The sequence below is a fragment of the Rhipicephalus microplus genome, chromosome 3 (genome assembly GCF_043290135.1).
Source record: "Rhipicephalus microplus isolate Deutch F79 chromosome 3, USDA_Rmic, whole genome shotgun sequence".
NCBI classification, from domain to species: domain Eukaryota; kingdom Metazoa; phylum Arthropoda; class Arachnida; order Ixodida; family Ixodidae; genus Rhipicephalus; species Rhipicephalus microplus.
Window position 1 is genome coordinate 35,229,945 of NC_134702.1, and position 22,250 is coordinate 35,252,194.

Below are 22,250 nucleotides of genomic sequence, written 5' to 3' on the forward strand. Positions count from 1 at the left end.
AGCAGAGCCTTGGAAGTGTGACATGCATCCACTTTCCAGGATAGGCTAGTAGACATAAAATAGGCAGTCGATGATGTTGTTGATGATGATGATCAATAAACCAGACAATGACCAGATGCTCATTCGTGTACAATTTTATTGCCAAATGTTTTCATACAATCCATTGAACTTTACAAATGTCCCTACAATAAATCAAGAAGAAGCGCAAAAAAAAAACGGGACAATTAAAGACGCACACAGAGCTGTGTGTCTTATCTTTGTGTCCAGTTGTTTGTTGCACTGTTTCTTGGAGTATATAGCACAAATAAGAAGCCCAGCTATACGTCCATACACTAGAGATTACTGGAATGCGCTTTATAACAAACTTTTCATGTAACATTTGCGTCTTATTCGCTTGGCGCGGGTACAAGGTTGAACCCTCAATCAATATGCGGATGTACTAGCTGGAGCACCAGAAGATTGTCCGCATATACTTTCTACATCATCGAGGTTGGTGTTTGTCTCTGGGAGAAGCTTGAAAAGTGTAATACGACAGATAGCTTGACTGGTTTTTTGTCGTCATCTAATATTCCACTATATATTTATATTTTTCGAGAAATCGATGGATCTGCTGGAGAATGGCAGGAATATCACTTACCCGGCTGCGATGCTGAATGTCGCCACTGAACTTTTATATCACATGTCTGGGCTTGTGTAGCCTGTTCATGCTTCGGGTTGAACGAGAGTGAATCTCTGTATCATGTCTTATGGGTACTTCACACCTGTAAGGCATGGTACAGGCTTGCTGGCGTACACATTAGTCAAGGTTCACAATAAAGTGGGCATGTGCCACAGTGGATCAGTGCTACTACTCGCCACCGGTCCGATAAAAATGAAGAAGGCAGCGGTTAGGCCAACAAATGGCCGAATGCGTCAGTGGAACAGAAACACCCTTCTTTACATGCCACAGGGGACTCAAACTGGACATCTAAGGAAGATGAGGAAGCAGAAATACCTCAGTTAAAGCTGCATATTTTATTCCTGTGGCAATCAATTTCTCTCGCTCCCCTTTTGAAAATTAGAAAGAAAAATAATTTATATTAACCATCTGTTTCGTCGCTGATCCCCCTTCATGGGTAGGAGCAATAAATTAAGGAACAAGCAAGCAACAAGCAAGCGTTCCGGCGCAGTTCTCCAATGACGTTAGGGAAATGAAAACACCCTTCTCCACATGTCCGGTTTTAGGATAGGCACAACTAGTACCTCATCAAAAAACTTTCAAAACACTGCACTCTTCACCCCTCCTTAGAATTCGTGTTAGTTGAGCTGGAACACCGTTGACAATTTTAAGACTAGTTGATCAACTATGGGCCAAGATGTACAACTTCTTGGTATTCTTTGATATAGCGAATAATCCCCAAAAATATAATATATGGGACTACTGAAATGGGATTTAGCCACAGTAATGTTTGCGATGTTGTTTGGGATTTCCTACGCGTGTTGATCGAATTTGGTATTATTTTGGCTCTTGATTGCACCAATGAGCTATGTCGTAAACTATCTATTTTATACAAATTTCCGTTTCATGGCCATTTCTCCGCAGTTGGTTGAGCCAGGTTACAAAAACCAACAACAACAAAGCAATCAACTTTCGTCATTCGCATCCGCATTCACATCCAAATGCGTCGCCTTTATTGTTTGGGTGGACCATGCGCCTGCTTGCAGAGCATCACATACATTCAACAGCTTGCCCTATACGAACAATTGTATCGTAGCTAACTTCACCGCGAATAGGTCGTTAGTCCAAACGTTTGCGCAATTTTAACATATAATAACGCACATAATTGTTCATTCTGTAATAGGTTTATTTTAGTAATGAAATTAGGTATACGAAAATTCCGGCTGAGCTGGCGTTCTTCTGATTTCAATATATGAATTGATCGCCTATATGATAGGCATCATTATGTCGTTTATTTCTCGCTTAATCAGCGCCTTTTCTTTTCCCTTTTCTCCTTTTCTTCTCCTTTTTCTTCTTTTCTTTTTCTCTGGGGGAGATAAGTCTTTCCTTGCACGAGGCTTGTCGATTCGGTTCGTGAAGCGCTGTTCTCATTTCATCAGCGCTGTCTGCGCCTCCTTTGCCATGGACATCGGTATCCACGTTAACAGTGCCGTGGTCACCTTGCTGCTTGCCGGGCTTGTCTTGTTCGATCCCTTGTGCTGAAGGCGTCCCTGGTGGCACGCTTGGTGGCGGACTCTGAAACGATTCGTAGTTTTAGAAAAAACGTTTCTGAAGACCGGCTCTCGAGCAAGTGGGGAAAGACATTTTCGCTTTCTGCAGACCAGATAGTTTTTTTTATGTTCTTGTCCCCTATTCTAGAAGATGATGATTTTTGACAAATAAAGGAAATATTCGCAATGTAAAACCTCCGAAGAATGGCCTAAAATTTATCACTTCCGGTAGTTCTTTATGGCTACTGAAGTGGTCTTTTTTCACAGAACGTTCGCGATGTAGTACGCGATTTCCTAAGCAAAACAAAACAAGATAAATGGTAATTTATCTAATTTCGCTTTATTTGTTCACTAAATTGGAAGTAATTAGCCCCGTTATCACCTGTCGGAGCACTCAACATATGGAAAGACTGCTGTTAATGATGATGAAAGAACGCAAGAGGCAGTCATATCGAAATGTGCCTTAACAAACTGACCACAGGGGGGGGGGGGGCGGGGGAAGGGCGAGAAAGATGAAGCATATGTGCTACGTAAGTTTTTCGTGGTTCTCTTTTCTTTAAGTAACTTGTATTAGGCGCATTTCAGACTGAGCGCACGCAAACTAGCCCCAGCACTTGAATAGGCAGCAAGTATGCGGTAAAGACATATGGCTGCAGTTATAAACAAATGAATCCTATCGACTACATTGCATCGACACGGCTGCGTTGTTCACTCGCCCACGTCCTTCATACGCATGAAAGAGCAGCTGAAAGGGGTCTAGCCATCAAAACTCCCTCATGTCTAGCTTTACCAGGAGGAGGTGATCAAAGATAAAAATTGACTTGATGTGTGCTTCGTTACACCGAGCTAGGGAAACTTATAGCTGCTCCGAACGCATGTGGGCATGCTCGCTAGTACACCGCCAAGATTTCGTCACTTTTTCAGCTTTATTGTAGAAATAAGTCATTTCAAGAGTTCTACTTCATGTGACAGGTAAGATATATTTAGGATAACCAGGATAAAATGCGGCCAGCTCCACTTTGGGAACCTCATTTTATGAGGCTCACTTTCGCCTATCTTCGCGCACCGCCCATTATTTGACCCTTTCCACCAAACCTCCCACTAAGCCCATCTTTTTGCACGATTCTCACTCTTTCGCCTTTCCACCACGACTCACTCACACCACGCCTTAAGTCAACGTGACAGAACCGCGCTATCAACAGACAGGGAATCCTCGACTTGGAATTTAGTAAAGCGTTGTTAAAGAATTGAATATTTTATACATCGAGGCAGCGACGCGAATCTCAATCTTGACTGCCATTTCAGGCTATATTAGTTGGCTTACCTGCACCTTGAGGCCGATTGTGGCACAGAAGAAGAACACTATGGAGGCCGACTTGACGCTCAGCATGGTGCGAAAGAGGTTCATGCCCATGGCCGAGTTCTCGTAGACTGCGCAGGCACCCGAACCGCCAGTACACGTGCCTTCCCACAGAAAACAGCTGCGGTCGATCAGGTATCCAAATAATATCGGGCCCGGAATGGTGCCTGTTAAAAATAAGATCCACTAACATTTGGCTACGTTGAGATCAAACATAATCTAAGGTTGTCATGTGGTTGGCACAATTGCAGTGTTAGCACACTACATGGCTGTGATGTTCAGCAATGCTCTAAAGAAACAAAAAAAGTTCCGGTCTAAGCTTGCCTGAAAGTACCTGAGCCAAGACCCGGCAATCAACGTTCGCTTTTCTTTTAACGCAATATCGTTATCAACGCGAGTACGCCAAAGAGATTGTTTCGCAGAAATTCCGGCGTTAGCGTCATTGGTTGCGTGGAAAAATACATCTTAGGTATGACCGAAAACTCGATAAAAGGCAAGTAATATAGTAATATCTTCTGGGTCCGAGTGAGGAATGAACCCAAGCCGTCTGCGGGGCAAACAAGTGCTCTACTACACAGCCACAATGCCATTTTGAACTGCTTTGGAAAAAACAAACTCTATGTGAATCTCATGTAGTCAAAGAAGTCTTTTTAACGCGAGATATATTGCGCATCACAAGCGTATTATCGCACCAAGTGTCATATGTTCATTGAGCAATGGTTGAGGGGGTTTTTTAACGGCGGACAAATTACAAAGGCGCCGACATTTATTTACCATCAGCAGCAGAACTATAAAAAAAATGAACCGCTGTGCAGGTTCATGTGTTGCAAACGGAATTCTAATGGGCCTTTCGCTGACTCGCAAAAAGAATAATTGAAGCATATTAGGGCACGTTAACAACTGGGCTTGGAATGCTGGCCGCGCATTTCATATTTTATTGCGATAGCAATTCTATGGACACTCTCCGCTGGATTTTGCCGCCGGTGTCAATGTCATTCACCATATATGTATGCGTATCTATATATAATGCAAGAAAGAAAAAAAAATTCCAGAAAAAAGACTCCGGCACGCAGAAGTGAACATGGGACCTCCACGTCGTGAATGCGAGACGTTGACCACTGAGCCACCGAAAGATACATCCTTCAACGTTCAAACGGCAAGCTATTTATTAATACCACTTACCGCTGTTGACGGGCATCTCGCAGGGGAACTATCGTGTTTTCAGCATTATCAGCAAGATGACGCAGTAAGCGCGTGGCGGCTCTCATCATGGCCCACGTAAAGAATAAGGGGATGTACGCTCGATCGCGTGCCTTTATCTTGCAGTGGGGATAATTGTACGTCTTGGCTAGCCTTTGGCGTTCGTCGGAAATATTCTGTTGTAGTTACCTGGCGAACAAAGGTGCAATCGTTGCACAGCCTCCGTTTGCGAAAAGGGTGCGATTTTAGGACACTGCAAAGTAACAGCTGAGACATTTGCGTTCATCTGAACCTGTGAGTACGTTTCGTGCGTCATTTAGGCGAGAGAAACGTGGGGAACGTTTCAATCTGCTTGCTATTCTGTGCGTGACCTTCAAATTTGTTGCTGTCGCGTTAATTGCATCGCCTTTGTGACAAAGCTGCGACTTTTTAAATGCGAAATATTTCTTAGCGAACTTCGGTGACTTTGCGGGTATCTCTCTATCTATCTATCTATCTATCTATCTATCTATCTATCTATCTATCTATCTATCTATCTATCTATCTATCTATCTATATATCTATCTATCTATCTAGCCACCTACGATTTTCAGCTCTCTTGGCCGTTTCGAAAATGGTATTGATACCGAATATGACATGGCATAACTGTATGAAGAATATATGTGACTAGCCATAACATGAAAATTATGACATGTATGTCATGAATGTGATAATTTACAACTCATGGTTCTGCAGCTCTTGTGATGGTTTCGTTCACATGGCATGTTGCGAAACTGGTATAATATGGCATGATTGCATTGCGAACACAGGTGACAGACCCTCCCTAACATGAAAATCATGACATGCGTGTCATGTAACAACATGTCTACATACCACGCTGATGATGTGCTCACAGCCGTTTAGCTAGAGTCACACATACCAAATTACGTATTACAGTACATGAATAAATGACGAAGGCATGTGAAAGGTGCAAGCATGATAATCATGAGATGTGTGTCATGTAACAACATGACTACATGCCATGCTCTTGATATGCTCGCGGCCGTTTCGCTAGCTTCTCATGAACCAACATCGGTATTACATGGCGTGAATTGATTACGAAGGTATGGGACTAGTGCAAACACGATAATTATGAGACGCGTGTCATTTAACAACATGGCTACATGCTCCGCTCACGATGCGCTGGTGGCCGTTTCACTAGCTCCACACGTACAAAACGCGGTATTACGCGACGCGAAGGGGCGGCATATGTAAATGACACATCCAAACATGATAATCACGGCATGCGTGTCATGTAACAACATGACTACATGCCACACTGCTGATGTGCTCGCGGCCGTTTGGCTAGCTTAACATATGCTAAAATTGATATTACGTGACGCCAATGGATGACGAAGAAATGTGACTGATGCAAACATAAGCATAAGATGCGTGTCATGCGAGAACATGACTACATTCCACTGTCAAGGCGCCAATACATTTCGACGTGATGCGATGCGCATGCTCACCGGCGTTCATTTAGTCGCGTCACGCCTGTGTTGCCACGCCAGGCGCCGGTCCTGCCATATACTCGCAGGTGCGCGCCGCGCTGCGTTGTTTTGACGCACGCGCGTTTCAGCGCGTCCGGCGTCCCTCCGTCACGAAAAGAGGAAGATGCAGTGTTGTCTGGGTAACACATCGGCGCGAAACGCAGCATGTCGCATTTCGCGCTGGTTGCCGTCGGGCCGCACCGACAGACGGTGGTCGCGCCTGGCGTCAGACTATTCAGTGCTCGAGTTTTGCTAACGTAGCGTCACTGTGCCCAGCGTGCGCGCGCGTCAACGCTACATAGGAGTATATTGAGCCTATTATGATGCGCTCCTGGCCGTTTTGCTACCTCCACATATACTAAATTTCGTGTTACGTGACGTCAATGGATGATGAAATATAATACTGGTGCAAACATGATAATCCTGACACTCGTGTCATGTAAGGACATGACAACATACCACGCTCATAGCAAGCTCGCGGCCGTTTCACTAGCTCCACATATACTAAATTTAGTACACGTGGCGTGAGTTGACAACAAAGGTAAGTGACACATCTAAACTTGATAATCAAGACATGGAAGTCATATACGGCATCATTTAGCTCCACCTCGTAACGTTCTGTTGATGTTTAAGTGACATATCAACACTTCCCATTCGCGCTTCGCATATCATCGATTCCCACTGTACATTGGATCTGCCAATTTTTTTTAATGCGAAGCATTTCTTAGCAAACTTCGGCGACTTCGAGCGTATTTATCTAACCGCTTACGTTTGGGAGCTCTTCTGGTCACCCCCTTAACTTGGCGTGAATTGAAATTAGTATGGGAGGGTAAGATAATTTGACAAATATGACGCGCTGGTCAAGACATGAATAATGTTAGTATCCCGTCGCGTGCATCGTTAAACACTTCCCGCCAGACAGTCGCACATACCCACGGGCGGGTATGTGCCGCTGGTATGCGGGTATGTGCCACAGGTGACTGACACATATATCTACGCAGGAACGACGAGAACACACATGGGCAGTTATAACGCACGAGCGTTAAGGAATACCCGACAGCTGTAGCGTCAACCTAACGAATGCAAAGAATGAATATCAGGGTCGCAGCTGGAATCGAACTCAAGCCTCCTGCGTGGCAATGAAGCAGTTTACCACAGAGCTACACAAGGCTTCGCAACTACTTTTAAAATAGACGCTATACTTCGTGAAACGTCAATAGAGGTTGCAGTGCTGTCACCCAATCTTATAAACATTACATATGTACTCCTTTCATACATCCATCATGTCGGGTTAATGTCCATTGTGGTTAGTTGCCATGTGCTGAAATTGATTTATGTAGCAGTGTCCAGTGCCAGCATCCTCGCGAGAATCAGCGCTTCATATCAGCTTCATATCAGCTTCTGGTGTTTCTCATACGCATGTTGCAGTTGGCATCGTTGCGCAAGTGCAAACAGCTGGTCATATCAACACCTCCCACTCTTGAACATATGTCCGTTCATGTAAAATTTGTACATATATTTAGTGTCATTTCATGACGTGTTACTCAATAACAAAATTTCAACATGGCCACCTTACCTCCACATGCTTGACATAACATCGATTCCCAGGTACGTGGGATCTGCCGAATTTTTTTCACTCTCGTTTCATTCGATTTTCGTCCCCACAGCCCGTCAGAAATACTCCGCGCTAACTGCAAATCATAGTTCTAGATCATTGTAGGTTGTTGCGTTAAGATTACGCGCAAGACGCGAACACTCGAGATTGTTCTAGAGGCTGATAAGGCTGGAATATTCGACAGCTCACGTATAAAAGCCGACTCGCTTCGCCACTTGTCAGTTGATCGACGGCCAACGTTCTGTTCGCCTCTGCCCCGCCGCGGTGGTCTAGTTGCTAAGGTACTCGGCTACTGACCCGCAAGTCGCGGGATTGAATCCTGGCTGCGGCGGCTGCATTTACGATGGAGGCGGAAATGTTGTAGGCCCGTGTGCTCAGGTTTGGGAGCACGTTAGAGAGCCCCAGCTGGTTGAAATTTAGAGAATCCTCTATTACGGCGTCTCTCATAATCATATTGTCACGACGTCAAAACAGAGGTCTTGCCGCAGAGATTGAAACACCAGAAGCAGGTCGATATGTTTAATTATCACGCGCAAGCGAGTTCTTTTTCGTCCCTTTCATAAACCTTCGTGGCACATGCAAAACTGCCATCGTCTTTCTTGAGCAAGCACGTGACATTTGCCTCCCCCCGAAAGAGGCATCGTCTCGATGCGCACCTTAGGTGCTCGACCAGGCGTATGAAGTGGTCGTACCAAAACGGTAACCGGGAGCTAATTAACTCGAGAAATACGGTTTCATGCGCACGACGTGCACGCCTTCGGGTAAATGCTTTTGGCGCTTAGAACTACAATCAGTGTTGAGAACAACTTCGTAGTTCACGTCGCTTAAGCGTCGCATGACGCTGTATGGGCCAAAATACCGTCTTAGCAGTTTTTCAGACAGTCCACGTCGACGTATCGGAATCCTGATCCAGACTTTGTCGCCTGGGGTGTAGCTAATAAACTTGTGCAGGGTGTCGTAGCGTTGTGCATCTTGATGCTGTTGATGACAGATGCGCACGCGTGCGAGCTGTCTGGCTTCTTCGGCGCGCTGAGTGAATTCTTCGGCGTCTACATGGATGTATGTCGTCACACTCATGCGGCAACATGGCGTCCAACGTTGTCATGACTTCGCGACCATAAATCAGACTGAAGGGTGCCATTCCAGTGGTTTCTTGTCGAGCGGTGGTATAGGCAAAGGTCACGTATGTCAATATCTGATCCAAGTTTTTATGTTCCGTGTCAATGTACATGCTGATCATGTCTGTGGGGCGCTCCTCAGGCCTATTGAGGTGCTCCGTCAGTCCGTTTGTCTGCGGATGGTATGCAGTTGTTCTTCGGTGAGCTGTACCGATGAGTTTGAGAACAAACTCCAAAAGCTCTGCGGTGAAGGCAGGTTCTCTGTGATCTCTGCTGTCGTAGCGGCATGCCGAAGGACGATGTTTTTAATGAAGAACTGAGCAGCTTCTGCTGCTGTGCCGTGCTGCATAGCTCTAGTCTCTGCATAACGGGAGAGGTAATCACTGGTCACAATAATCCATCTGTTCCCTGTTGTGAAAGTTGAAAGGCACCCAGGAAATCTATTCCAATCTGGGTGAACGGCTCTTCTGGTGCTTCGACTGGATGTAAAAGACCGGCTGGCTAGCTGGGAGGCGCGTTGCGTCTTTGGCAGTCGGTACAAGTTCGTACGTGATGGTTAACAGCAGCAGATAACTTTGGCCAATAGTACTTGCATCGTAGTCGGCACAATGTTCGGGTGTAGCCTAGATGACCAGAAGTCGCTTCATCATGGCACGCTTGCATAATTTCTCTTCGGAAAGAAGCAGGCACAACGAGCAAGTGTGGGTTACCGGTTGGTGAGAAGTATTTCTTATAGAAGACATCGCTTCGCAAGCAAAAAGATGGCAGTCCTCTAGCAAATAACCGCGGCACGTCTTTCCGTCGTCCTTCTAAATATTCAATAAGTGGTAAGAGCTCAGGGTCACTGCACTGCTCTCGAGCAATAGTGGCCATGCTGACAACTCCTAAGAATGCCGCGTCGATGTTTTCGTCTTCGGAAGCGACAGTTCCCACTGGCGAGCATGAGAGACAGTCGGTGTCGGTGTGCCTCTTCCCAGATTTATATACGATGGTCATGTTGGACTCTTGAAGCCTTATGCTCCAGCGTGCCAAACGGCCAGATGGATCTTTAAAGTTGGTGAGCCAGCAGAAAGAGTGATGGTCGCTAACAACCTTGAATGAGCGGCCGTACAATGCGGACGAAATTTGATGACTGCCCACACAACAGCGGGACATTCCTTCTCGGTAGTCGAGTGGTTCTCCTCCGTGCGAGAGAGAGTTCTGCTGCCGTAGGCTATTACTCTTTCACAGCCGTCTTGCCACTGCAGCAGAACGGCGCCCAGACCTACATTGCTGGCGTCAGTGTGAAGTACCGTAGGGGTGTCCTGGTTAAATTGCGCAAGCACTGGAGGTGTTTGTAGGCGTTGTCGTAGTTCATTGAATGCCATTTGCTCCTGTTCACCCCAAAAGAAGGAGACGTCCTCGCGTGTTATTCGTGTCAATGGCGCCGCAACAGACGAAAAGTCCTCGATAAATCTCCGGTAATAAGCGCACCACCCTAAGAAGCGTCTCACAGCCTTTTTGTCACGTGGTTCAGGGAATTACGCTACGGCGTCTATTCTGGCCGGGTTAGGTCGAACACCCTCATGACTGACGACGTGGCCTAGGAAGCTGAGTTTGTTGAAACCAAGATTGCATTTTTTCGGTTTTAAACTACAGCCGGCCGAGCGTATGGCTTGTAGGACGGTGAATAGGCGGCTGAGATGTTCGTCGAATGATGCTGAGATTACAATAACATCGTCGAGATAGACCAAGCATGCTTGCCACTTCAGGCCTAATAGTACGGTGTCCATGAGACGCTGAAAAGTGGCTGGGGCCGAGCACAACCCAAAAGGAAGCACCTTAACTTCGTAATGGCCATCGGGCGTCACAAAGGTTGTTTTTTCACGATTTTTTTAGTCGACTTCTATCTGCCAGTAGCTGCTTCGGAAGTTCATTGAAGAGAAATAGCGCGCATGACGAAGCCCATCGAGTGAATCATCTGTGCGAGGCAGTAGATAGACGTCTTTCTTTGTAACTTGGTTCAACTTGCATTAATCAATACAGAAGTGCAAGCTGCCGTCTTTTTTTCTTGACTAAAACCACGGGGGACGCCCAAGGACTTTTCGAAGGTTGTATGACGTCATCCGCGAGCATCTTCTGTACTTTCGTCTGAATCTCCTCGCGTTCTTTCGAAGCCACACTGTAGGGGTTCTGCCGAATCGGTCGCGTGTTGTTTTCAGTAATGATGCAGTGCTTGGTCAATGTTGTTTGCTGGACCTTTGACGTACGCGAAAAGCAGACTTCGAATCGGTGTACAAGTTCAAGCAGGCGTTTCCTATCAGAGGGCGGTAGCGTGTTGTCGAGGCTGGGACAGTTGCGTCGTCTGGTTGCAAACCAAAACAATCCCCGGCTTGGTCTATATCGTCGTAGTAGGCAAGTGCGGTACCCTTCTGAATTTGACGGCGCTCGTTGCTGAAGTTCTTGAGGAGCACTTCTGCCTGTCCGTCAAAAAGCGCCAGGATGCCTCTCGCGATGGAAATGCCTTGCGTGAGCAAAAGAGTGACTATGTGCTCCGCTATCACATCTTTATAGCAAGGCCACCCACTGGACACCGACACAAGGCAGCAGGATCTCGGTGGGAGCGTCACATCGTCGGCTATTCACAAGCGGCCGCGTAGTTCGTCGCTGCTGTTGTCGACATACGGATGTGCGCAAAAAGTCACCATACGTTGAGGGATGTTGAACAGAGCGCCATAATCTTGAAGAAAATCCATGCCCAAAATTAGCTCTTTACAGCAGTCTGGCAATAGGACGAAAGTGACCACGCAGCTAAAACAACCAATGCGAAGTCGAGTGGTGCATTTACCCGTGGGAGTCATCAGCTGACCACCAGCACTCCTTATGTGTGGCCCTGTCCACGGTGTCTTGACCTTTCTAAGGCGGTCGGCGAGCTCTTGTCGCATGATTGAGAAGTCGGCGGCAGTGTCAACCAGTGCTGTAACGTGATGTCCATCAATGAGAACGCCAATATCAGCACGTACAACTTCATCGGCATTAGTATTCGTCGTCGTATTCGTCTTCGTATTCGTCGTCGTATTTGTCGTCGTTGTCGTCATATCTTCTTGCGATCATAGGGGGAAGTTTTCGGTGTCTCGACTATTGGCAACCTTGCCCCTGGAGGTCGCAACAGTTAGGTTCCTCGGCGGGGGATAGGCGAACGGCCTCTGGTGACGTCCGCGTAGCTCTGGGGGAGGTCATGGTGACATGCAAGAGATGGAGATCGCCAGCGGCGCGGTGTAGTTGCTTGACCAGTCGACAGTTGATCGGCATCGCGGGCACGATGGTCTTCAGAGTGGAAAGAAGCAGGACGAAAAAAGTTCCCGAACGCGGAATCGTCATGATGGCAATAGCGGGCAATGTGACCTGGTTCTCCGCAGCGGAAGCAAATAGGTCTATGGTCGGCCAGACGCCACAAGTCAGTTCGACGAGCTGCTGGTCGTTTCATGGAATCCCGTTGCCCCCAAGGTACGGCAGCGGGTCGTGGCTGGACGTGCGTCGCCAGAAATGACGGTGGAGGACGACGAACCGCATCAGCGTAGCTCGCTGGATGTGGCTCAGGACTTGGCGTGGGTGGTGTAATAGATTAACTCAACTCCTGGAGGATAATTTCGGCAACAGATGCGACAGGCGGTCTAGTAGGAGGAACGCAGAGGGCCCGAAGTTCCTCACGCAGTATTTCCCTAATCATTTGTCGCAGGAAACTTTCGCAGATGGCAGTGTTCTGAGCTGCAGCACTTACTGCCGTGTGGTTCGGCAGGTGGTCAAAGTGTCGGCATCGCTGTCGCAGTGCGCGCTCGATGACAGTCGCCTCTCTGAAGAATTCATCTACTGTTGTAGGTGGATGTCGTACGAGGCCTGCAAACACTGATTCTTTAACACCCTGTATTAGGTGACGCACATTCTTCGCCTCCGGCATGTCAGGGTCAGCTCATCGAAACAGACGGATCATACCCTCTGCGTACATAGCGACTGTTTAGTTGGGTTTTTGCACGCAAGCCTCAATCAGTGTCTGTGCGTGATCCCGTTGGTCCGACTTCAAAAATGTGGCGAGGAGCTTTCGGTGGAAATCTTCCCAAGATCGGACAGCAGCCTCGCGGTTCTCGTACCACGTGCGAGCACTATCTTCCAGTGTGAAATATGCACGGCCAAGTTTGTGCTGTTCGCTCCAGTGGTTAGATACAGTGATCTGTTCGAACTGTTCGAGCCTTTTCTACACATCCTCGTACTCTTCCCCATGGAAAACTTCAGGAACGCGAGGATGTTCAAGAGTCACCTGCGAGAGAAGAGTGGTCTACGATGGAACGGTAACCGTGGATGTGATAGGAGCTGCCATGCTGGTAAGAGGCGGAACAGGTGCGGACTCCAGACTTAGGCCTAGTAGGCGCCGACTGAATTGGTGCACCGGAGTCGTGACGAGGGGCTGAGCCTCTGGACTAGGTGAACGGGTCCGAGCAAGACTGTTTTGCATCAGGTTGTAGGCTCCGGCCCCTCCACCAGTGTCACGACGTCGAAACAGAGGTCTTGCCGCAGAGATTGAGACACCAGAAGGAGGTCGATCTTTTTCATTAGAACGCGCAAGCGAGTTCTTTTTCGTCCATTTCGTGAACCTTCGTGACACATGCACAACTGCCATCGTCTGTCTTGAGCAAGCGTGTGACATTATGGTGGAATTGGGACGTTACACCCCACATATCAACCAACTAATCTGTTCGCCGCTGCTAGTGCCAGTGTGCTACTGTTATTTCACTTAGCGTTTACCAACCACACGTTCGGCCAAATGAACAGTTTGATCTTAACATCTAGTCTGCTCCTTTCAGCCACGTCATGACCCTGTGACAATACGCACTCAACGATACTTTGACACGGCCAATGTTACGCACTGTTGGGTATCGCGTGTCTCAGGTCATAGCTGTACCTGTGCAGAGCTGATATACGAAGCGTACAAGGCAACAATGAGTAAACACAACATTTATGCGCAGTATTAACAGAGGCGTAACCTATTCGGCACTGGGGTCGACTACTTAAGGAGCTCGCACTGATTTGCGACGATGAGCCGGGATTTCCGCAATCACTCTCTCTCTCTCTCTCTCTCTCTCTCTCTCTTTGTGTCGCTAGGTTCTTTTATGGACCCTAGGGATCTTTTGCATCAGCCAGTAGTTCGAGCCATCCAATCAGGAGCCGCCGCTGGTGGCTGGCTAGAATAGGACCCCTGGGTCAGGGGGGCTTGCCACGCGTTGCGAAAAGCACCATAAGAGACGCCGTCGATTGCATCAGCCTCGCTCACTCGCTGGTTTTGACGCCGGTTTCATCAGCCAGTCTATCCATGATGCCACTTGCGTCAGATGATACCAGCTTGAACACTTTGCAGAAGCAATGATGTTTGCTTTAGACTCCCAGACATAACAGCACACGGTTGTTCGTTTATTTACGGAACGGTGCAAGCTAAAAGTTCAGAAGGTGATGCGCGCGAGGCCGGATTACGTACTCGTGATCTACTATTGAAGGCGAAGCTCAAGCGTACTCTAATTTTCATCAACCGCATTACGGTCATTCTCTAAAACACGATTACAACAGACCCTATTTACAAGCTTCGCATATTTCCACGAGCAACTAGAGTAAAAAAATTGTCACATTGATAATATTCACTTTCATGTGAATTAACTCTCTGGATGACTTCACAGTTAACTTCGATCTTACTTAGTTGCCTCGGCTAGAGTAAAACATATCAGCGTCTTGGTATTATTCATAATACTTGAAGGTGCTGCAGGTGCCATGCGTGCGTACCCAGAAGTCTGATGGCGACATAATTGACGCCTATTCCGGTAGACTTAATATCTTCGTCGAGTGCTCCCAGCAGCGCTGTCAGGGCGGGAACGATGAGCAGGAAGGTGAAGAAGAGCGCGATGAATATGGCGCCGGCGTAGACGACGATGAGGCCGCAGTCGGCGGCGCACGGGTCTCGCCTGGCCATGTAGTAGAAGCCCGTCTCGTTGCTCTCGCCTTCGGGAGCCATGAACAGCGTCGGGCCGCGAACGCAAGTGCACTGAGAGTAAAGCTGCGCACCGACGTCGCACGAGGAAAGATAGCGCCATTGACTGATGTCGGCTGGCATTGGCTAAACTATGGCCTGTGAGGACCAGTGCTGGACTATGGCAAAATAATTTGGTCTTCCTCAATTACCACTAATGTCAACTTCTCTTGGCTTAGCGGTGAAAGTAGCTCTAATTAAGTACTGACTGCATACATTCACCAATTGTGTAATTGCGATGACTAGTGTTGCATATGTATTTAGCAGTAGTGAGCCCAATAATAAGTGAACGGGGGCTTAGTATTCCAAAACTAGGATGAGAGACGCTCTAGTACATGGCTGTGGAAATGTTGACCACTTGGGGTTCTTTAGCGTGCAGCTAATGAAATACACGGACCTCAAACATCTTCACCTCCAATGAAAATGCGGCCGCCATGGCGGGGATTCAATCCCGCAGCCGCCATGGCGGGTGGCAAGTGTTGGTGGTGGATAACGTTGGCTAACTAAGGGCTTCTTGAAAACTTAGCTAGTGCTCAATCACAGGTAAGTGGACGATTTGGCTTGGGTATATTGATAGGTTCGTATTGGAAGCTTCAGACTGGGTTAGTCTTGGCTGGCGCTGCCGTGTAGTGATTGCTACAGTTCGATAAGTGATGTGTCAGTTAATGGCACCTTTTTTTCTGTGATAAAAGGAACGTCGCCGCAATTGCGCATACGCTATAAGCATGCCAAATGGCCAAGGTGTACCTCGGTGGCGTCTGGTTCTAGGCGGAATCGGTTGCCTACCTTGGTCTTCTTGAACTTCATCGCGTTTCCGCATCCGGCAACGCAGGGCGAGTAGTACGTGAAGTTGTCGCTGCCACACACAGGGTCGTAGCCGATGCTCGAGCAGTTGCAGTACGCGTTGCAGCTGTGCCTCAAGTCGCTGATTGTAAGCGTCCGGCTGCGCGCAGCGTTTCCGCGTTATCGTACGCAAGCCGTCTACTACTGAAACAATCCAATGCGCGTTCAAGGAGTGGTCATGTTTTCATCGCAAGTTAATGAAATATCTTTACACCAATGTTCAAGCTTGTAGTATTAAACACGATTAACTTCGCTAAAAGCATGGCACAACGAAGTGCGCCGTAGCGGAAGACTTATTTCGACAGCTTGAGCCTCTATACATGCACCTAAACCTATGTACACGGGATTTTAACATGAGAGTGTTTTATGCTGGGGTTTACCTCGGCTCTACTGTTCCGAATTTCCATAAAGATTACGACGTTGTGAAGCACAAATCAACAGATTGCAAAGAAAAAAAGGACAAGAGAAGACGAAATTCCGTTGGTGGGCCGCGAACCTACGACCTCTCACTCCGCAGCGCATTGCACGAAACCTCTAGGCCTTAAAGCATATATGTAGTTGGCGAACGGCAAGGTATTCATATACATCATATATAATTGGTAGTTGTCGGAGTTTCGCAACTTCAGCGTGTCTGCTTTTGTCATCAGTTGCGAGATGGCGCGAACAGTGCGTGTTCGCTGCCTTGCATGTTGCGAGGCGCGCGCGCTTATTCAGGGCGTCGTCACGCCACTGGCGCACGTGCACTTATTTCTTGATCCGGGCGCCTTTTACCTCTTGCGCTTTCACCAGAAGTTTGCTTTCAAGTTACAGTGATTGAACAGAGCACAATAGAGGTCACTTCGGTCACTGGCATGACCACATTTAAAAAGAACACGCTACTCACGAAGTAAAAATTGTGGCAGTTCACACTCGTCTTGTGTGTATACTTGTGCGTTCGGTTTATGCATCTCTTTCTGTTTGTGCAGCGTGCTTCAAGTGTCCAGCTGTGACAGAGTTTAGTTTGCATTCGTCATGTGTAGGCCCTTTTCGTGCGTGCTTTCTGCTCGAGGTGCGCGCTGCAAGTTTCGAGCTGCTTGCAGTTTCAGGGGCAAAGCTCCTTAAGGCCTAACTTGTTAGTGTCTGCCGGTGTACCCGCTTATACCAGAGGTGCGAAAACTTCTGTGAAAACATGTGTGATGATTAACAAAATTTGAAAGATATAAAAAGGTCAAACAAAGTAGAGGGCTACAACACCGCTTGCTTAAAGGTTACCGGACAGCCTTTTATGTTAATTATCCTGCCACGCGGGTACTGGCCCATCCATCTTTATGAGTAACTACCGTCAAAGTAAGAAGCATTATCACTAACAATATATTTACGGCTGCTCTCAGCGTTCTTTTGCATGTATATACTTAATAGGAACCAACAAGGCTCTTCAAGGGGTGGCCACATCTGTGGGGTGTGTAAAGTGAGTAGGGCTTCAACATTGTCTGGCCTTCGGCACGAGACCCCAACTCCATAAAAGAGGCCAAGCGGTCACACGAACAACACGTAAGCAAATGGAAACATTTGTCAACAACAAAAGAGTTAACAAAAGACTTTAACCCTAACATACAAAATAAAGGCTACAACGCCGTCGAAACACGGGCATTTGACCACCCATCATCACAGTATATAACAGAACAACAGGTCAACAAAAACAAAATGAAAGGTCGTTGACCAAAACAAAAAAAAAAACAGCAGGTCACCATTCACGATCAATGCAGACTGCTTCGACCCATCATGAGCATTCACATCGTGAATATGCATGCATTTTTTTTCTTCGCATGAATTTACAGTTTGTTGATGTATCATTCATTCCTTCAGACTTGAAGTTGGAACAATGCGCAATAAACGCTGAACTGCCACTCCTTCTCTGCAGACATGTTTTACTATCGGGTTACACCGATTCCTCGACGGAGGGATCAGCCGTGTTGTTGTTGTTGTTGTTGTTGTTGTTGTTGTTGTTGTTGTTGTTGTTGTTGTTGTTGTTGTTGTTGTTGTTGTTGTTGTTGTCGTCGTCGTCGTCGTCGTCGTCGTCGTCGTCGTCGTCTATCCAACCGCACCGCGTACTTTTGAAGGTTTTGCTCATCCAAAAATTATGTTTTCTAGATGTACAACTTTCACTCTTTGAATGTATCCCCCTCAAGTGTAACGCTCCATCACCAAGCCTGCTGTTAGGGACTACTTCGCGAGAAGTTGGCTACATAGGACCTACATAGGGCTACATATACTGAATGTGAGGTTTCTGTCCTTGCGGGCGTGTGAGAATGCGGGTCCTGAGGCCGCCAGCAGGTTAGTGCGCATCATGGCACCAGAACGCAATGCGAGCGGAGCGCCTGGAAAGGCGAGGTGGTGGAGCTGCACGTGCATTGGCAAACCCATGATCAACTTGCGCATGCTGCTCACGCTTTCCGTTGTCTATGCCAATGCCACGTGCAATATTATCCTGATTGTTAGTGCGTGGTCACTAGGAAGCTTGATGAAACACACAACGTGAATAAACATATTTTCAACGTTTAATGGTTCTGCCGACATGGCTGCTCCAAAATTACTTTTATGTCTTTTTGTGCTTTCACAACGTGCACTAATTTATCACTCATTTATGCCTATTTCCTCCGTAGCTTTACTTGTGTTGAAACCCTTTTATCATATACCATTTATTCTATCTGGCGACAAATTTATATCACCTGGATAGTTTCATTATACTTCTAGGTTCTTTTGACCCATTTTTAAGACCACCTAACGGCAGCTCCTCCCTCTTTACAGAACTTTGCAATAATCTTCAGTTTGAGAGTTACGTACCAACAGCTCTTTACTCTCGTAAACAAGATCTCGTTCCAAAATGACACTGAATGGATCCTTACTCTTCGCCTCTGGTGATGGCGTTCACAAGTGCGCTCTGATTGCTGGGACAGGAGTGCATGAACACGAAGAGTGTGAACCAAGGCACGAACGACAGCACGACGCAGTAGCGCACGATCGTGGACGACTTGAGGTTCAACTTCGTAATGGCGTAGCCTCCCAGCAGTGTTCCCCCGCAAGCGCTCGGCACCGATACGATGCCTGCAGTGCGCATGTGCAAGACGAACGGATCGAGTTAGATTCAGCGCAGTTTGTCGTGCAATAGAGCAAAGATCCATTGGATAATTAAAGGCTGCCAAGCTTTCTTCTCAAACGCCTTCGAGATACACAGCGCAACATTGCGCTGTGTATCTCGACAATCCTTTTATTAGGTTCAGCTGAAAGTACATACAAAGACATTCAAACTCTCTCTCAAAAATTACGATTTTGGCAAAAAAGTGTTTATCACGTCAATTAAGAGATCGTGATAACGCACATTTCGTTCTTCACTATAGCACTGCTTTGAACGTATTGAAAGTTGCATATTTTAATCATATCTATCTCCCTGTGCTTGAACATCACCACAATGCACGCATAGAGAATTATAATTGTATCGAAAAAAGCTAAACAGATCATTCTGTAGGGCACGCTTGTTATATTTAAAACGTTATTTGAAGTGCAATTAACAAAAATGGCTTTGAAACGGCAATAAAAATCACAAAGAAAAGTTCGGAAAATATTGCGCACAAATCACTAACAAAAAACTACTGCTCCTACATGGATTAATATAATAAGACAGAGACTGAAAAAGTAGTTACGAGGACCGAACATTGCTAGTTAAAAAACTGAGATGACAGTGCTAAGACATATTAGGCATCGAATATGTATTCAAGGCACCACTCTGGGCTACGCATTATTTGTATCATCGTGCTGAAGTCTAAATTGATGCAGAAGCTGACAAAATCTACGTCAGCCTACGCCCACCTAAAAGCGTTGACGCCTGGCTAGATGAGATTCCAAACATGGAGATGAAGATCTTCGTTGCGAATCCAGTGAGTCCAGACGCAATCATCGCTGCGAATAAAACAAACAAACAGAACTCGTGACAATGCAGACTAAGTTTGAGCCAATGGCATGGACAAAGCATATGCGTATATTGAGGCCACAAGTATTGATAATTTTTCGAAACCATCCTTTTGGAGCGGAGTAGAAATCATATTATTCATCTATAGACTGTTCCATTACGACCATGCATCACACCATCTGCGAGTATGTGATTTGCTAGTTCATTTAGCTTACTATATTCATCTTTGCACTACTTACCGTTCAGGAGTGTAACTTACAGCTTTTGCAAATATCCCATATAGGACTTTGAATACTTAAATCTACTTTGAAACGTCCTATTATGCAGATGGGTGAATGTCACGCCCTGTCTAGGGTGATGGCCGCGTGGCTTGCGTCAACATCGTCAGCTTTGCTAAGAAGGAAAAGTCGACTTACTCTCGGCGCACGCAGCAAGCGTGAGACAGACGAAGGTAGGGTTGCATGCGAGCCTCTTGATGTGGTCCACCAGGCTTCTTTTCGGCGCCTTCCCAAGTGTCGGCTCCGTCGCAATCTGCGTATCATGCGGGGCATCGTAGACGGCTGCTCCGTGCCCGCCTACCACGACTCGTGAAGCCGGCGTGGCCTGGGTGCCCAGGGTAACCTGGTTGCCCCGAGTAGCCTTTGCAGCCTGAATTCCCGGACTAGCCTGGGCGACTGGAGTAGCGCTAGCACTCCGAACAGCCAGGCGAACTTCAGAGGCCTGCTTAGTAGGCTGGGCAATGGGTATCGCATGGGCCTCTGGTGCAGTTTTCATAACCTGGTTGCCCCGAGTAGCCTTTGTGACCTGAATGGCCGGACTGGAATGGGTGGCCGGCGTAGCCCTAGCACTCCGCACAGCCGGGCGGGCTTCGGAGGCCTGCTTAGTAGCCTGGGCAATGGGTATCACATCGACCTCCATTGCAGCCCGCATAACGGCTTGTCCCGGCACTTCCTTCAGGGATTTCATGGCCTTCTCTCTCTGCAGCTTTGCCAGGTCTTTCGCGCGTTCTGCGGCAGCTGTGTAAAGTAAAGGCGGGAGTTTACGGTATGTATTTCCACTTGTGTATACAGGCATGGTAATCTATCATTTAAAACATTATTAACAAACAATATCACGCTTTGAATATCACAAATAACTTCTCGAAATGGCCTATTCCCCGCGCTACCTAAAACGATTATTTACAAAAGCTTACCTACTAGCTCATATTGAAACAATAGCTAAGAAAAAAATCTGAGTGGGAAGTGTTCAAGTACTGACTAGTTCGACAGACTTGACAACATCTATATTGATCTTGTAGTTCGTATTTTGTTGTCGCGATCTAAATTCTGCTTATAAAAAGAAAAAAAGATCCTATGCTTCTTTCCTGCTTTATCTAAACAGTAATCTTTCTTTGGCTACACAACCACACAGTTAAGTACCCCGTCGCCCGTATGGTTTCCCACATACGTTTCGAAGCAATCAGACTGTTCTAGAAATGCACAAATAAACACCAATCGTCAATAGTAAACACTTCGGCAAGTTGGTTTTGTTGCTTAGACATAATGCCACAGCAGCGACGAAAAACGAACGAATACACAAAGAGCGGCTATTTTTTTTTCTCGTTTAGGATATAAAGTGAGAAGAGTCGTTAAAAATGGAGGTCGATATATTCAAATAATATTTCACTATGTAGTCTCATCTATAACGTAGAAAGAAACGTACATATGCACAGTTAACACGTTAGTACAATTTTTGTCTTTCGTACTCGCTAACGCTCTTGGAAAGCTCGCCATGGGCAAGGCAGTGAGGAAGGTGACAATGGAGGCGCAGAAGAAGCCGAGCCACCAAGCGCCCACCCAGTTGGCACTCGAAGGGTCCATGCCCAGCCTGAACGAGAAAAGAGAGAGAGAGTGTATTACGCCTATCTTCTTTTAAATTCCGAAGTGAAATAGCTCATTATAAACGCCTAATAATTACGTTATACTATTCTTTCATACTTGTCTTTCGTAAGATTGAGGTCATCGTTATTCTAGCTTTGCCGGGCGTTAAAAAAATGCAGTATCCATCCTGTGTGCTCCGTGCACCACATGAAGGCGTTTGTCATAGGTGCACATACTTTCAATGCCTGTATCCAAATCTCCTCCTATTCGTCAACAAGCGTTGAGAACGATTCCCATAACAGTTGTACGTGAGGCGTTACAAGTACTACGTACGTTACTTGTAATTACGTTTTCTTGTAATTTCGTAATATAATTCATTACCTTTCAGAGACTTCATTGTTCTGCTTAATTTAACTACATTATCTTGCAGTTGATTAGCGGCAATTCGTTACTTCTTTTAAAATTAAGTCCATAGCCAATCTTCTATGGAATAAAAAAGATTCTGTATAGGGATTTTCTGTCT

At 46.6% G+C, this 22,250-nt stretch overlaps 2 protein-coding genes across 2 annotated transcripts; both read right to left on the bottom strand.

Moving 5' to 3' along the window:
- Positions 1-1,960: 1,960 nt before the first annotated feature.
- LOC142802780 (solute carrier organic anion transporter family member 4A1-like) lies at positions 1,961-19,019 on the bottom strand. The gene is made up of 5 exons (XM_075887819.1): positions 18,808-19,019; positions 15,866-16,022; positions 14,836-15,106; positions 3,533-3,735; positions 1,961-2,233 (listed from the first exon to the last, which is right to left on the bottom strand). Exons 1-5 carry the CDS (start codon positions 19,017-19,019, stop codon positions 1,961-1,963), a joined length of 1,116 nt encoding a protein of 371 aa, XP_075743934.1.
- A 704-nt stretch (positions 19,020-19,723) lies between these two features.
- On the bottom strand, positions 19,724-21,699 carry LOC142802773 (uncharacterized). The gene is made up of 3 exons (XM_075887812.1): positions 21,613-21,699; positions 20,285-20,884; positions 19,724-19,858 (listed from the first exon to the last, which is right to left on the bottom strand). The coding sequence occupies exons 1-3, from the start codon at positions 21,638-21,640 to the stop codon at positions 19,749-19,751; spliced, it is 738 nt and encodes a 245-aa protein (XP_075743927.1). The 5' UTR covers positions 21,641-21,699; the 3' UTR covers positions 19,724-19,748.
- Positions 21,700-22,250: the final 551 nt, after the last annotated feature.

Coding starts and splice junctions, on each gene's coding strand:
- LOC142802780 (XM_075887819.1), bottom strand. CDS start 19,019: ATGCGCACTGCAGGCATCGTATCGGTGCCGAGCGCTTGCGGGGGAACA. Junction 16,023..18,807: donor GCCATCACCAGAGGCGAAGA/GTAAGGATCCAT, acceptor CGCTGCGCGCAG/CCGGACGCTTACAATCAGCG. Junction 15,107..15,865: donor TGAAGTTCAAGAAGACCAAG/GTAGGCAACCGA, acceptor GTCGGTGCGCAG/CTTTACTCTCAGTGCACTTG.
- LOC142802773 (XM_075887812.1), bottom strand. CDS start 21,640: ATGGCGAGCTTTCCAAGAGCGTTAGCGA. Junction 20,885..21,612: donor CTTTCCAAGAGCGTTAGCGA/GTACGAAAGACA, acceptor TACTTTACACAG/CTGCCGCAGAACGCGCGAAA. Junction 19,859..20,284: donor GCTTGCTGCGTGCGCCGAGA/GTAAGTCGACTT, acceptor TTTTATTCGCAG/CGATGATTGCGTCTGGACTC.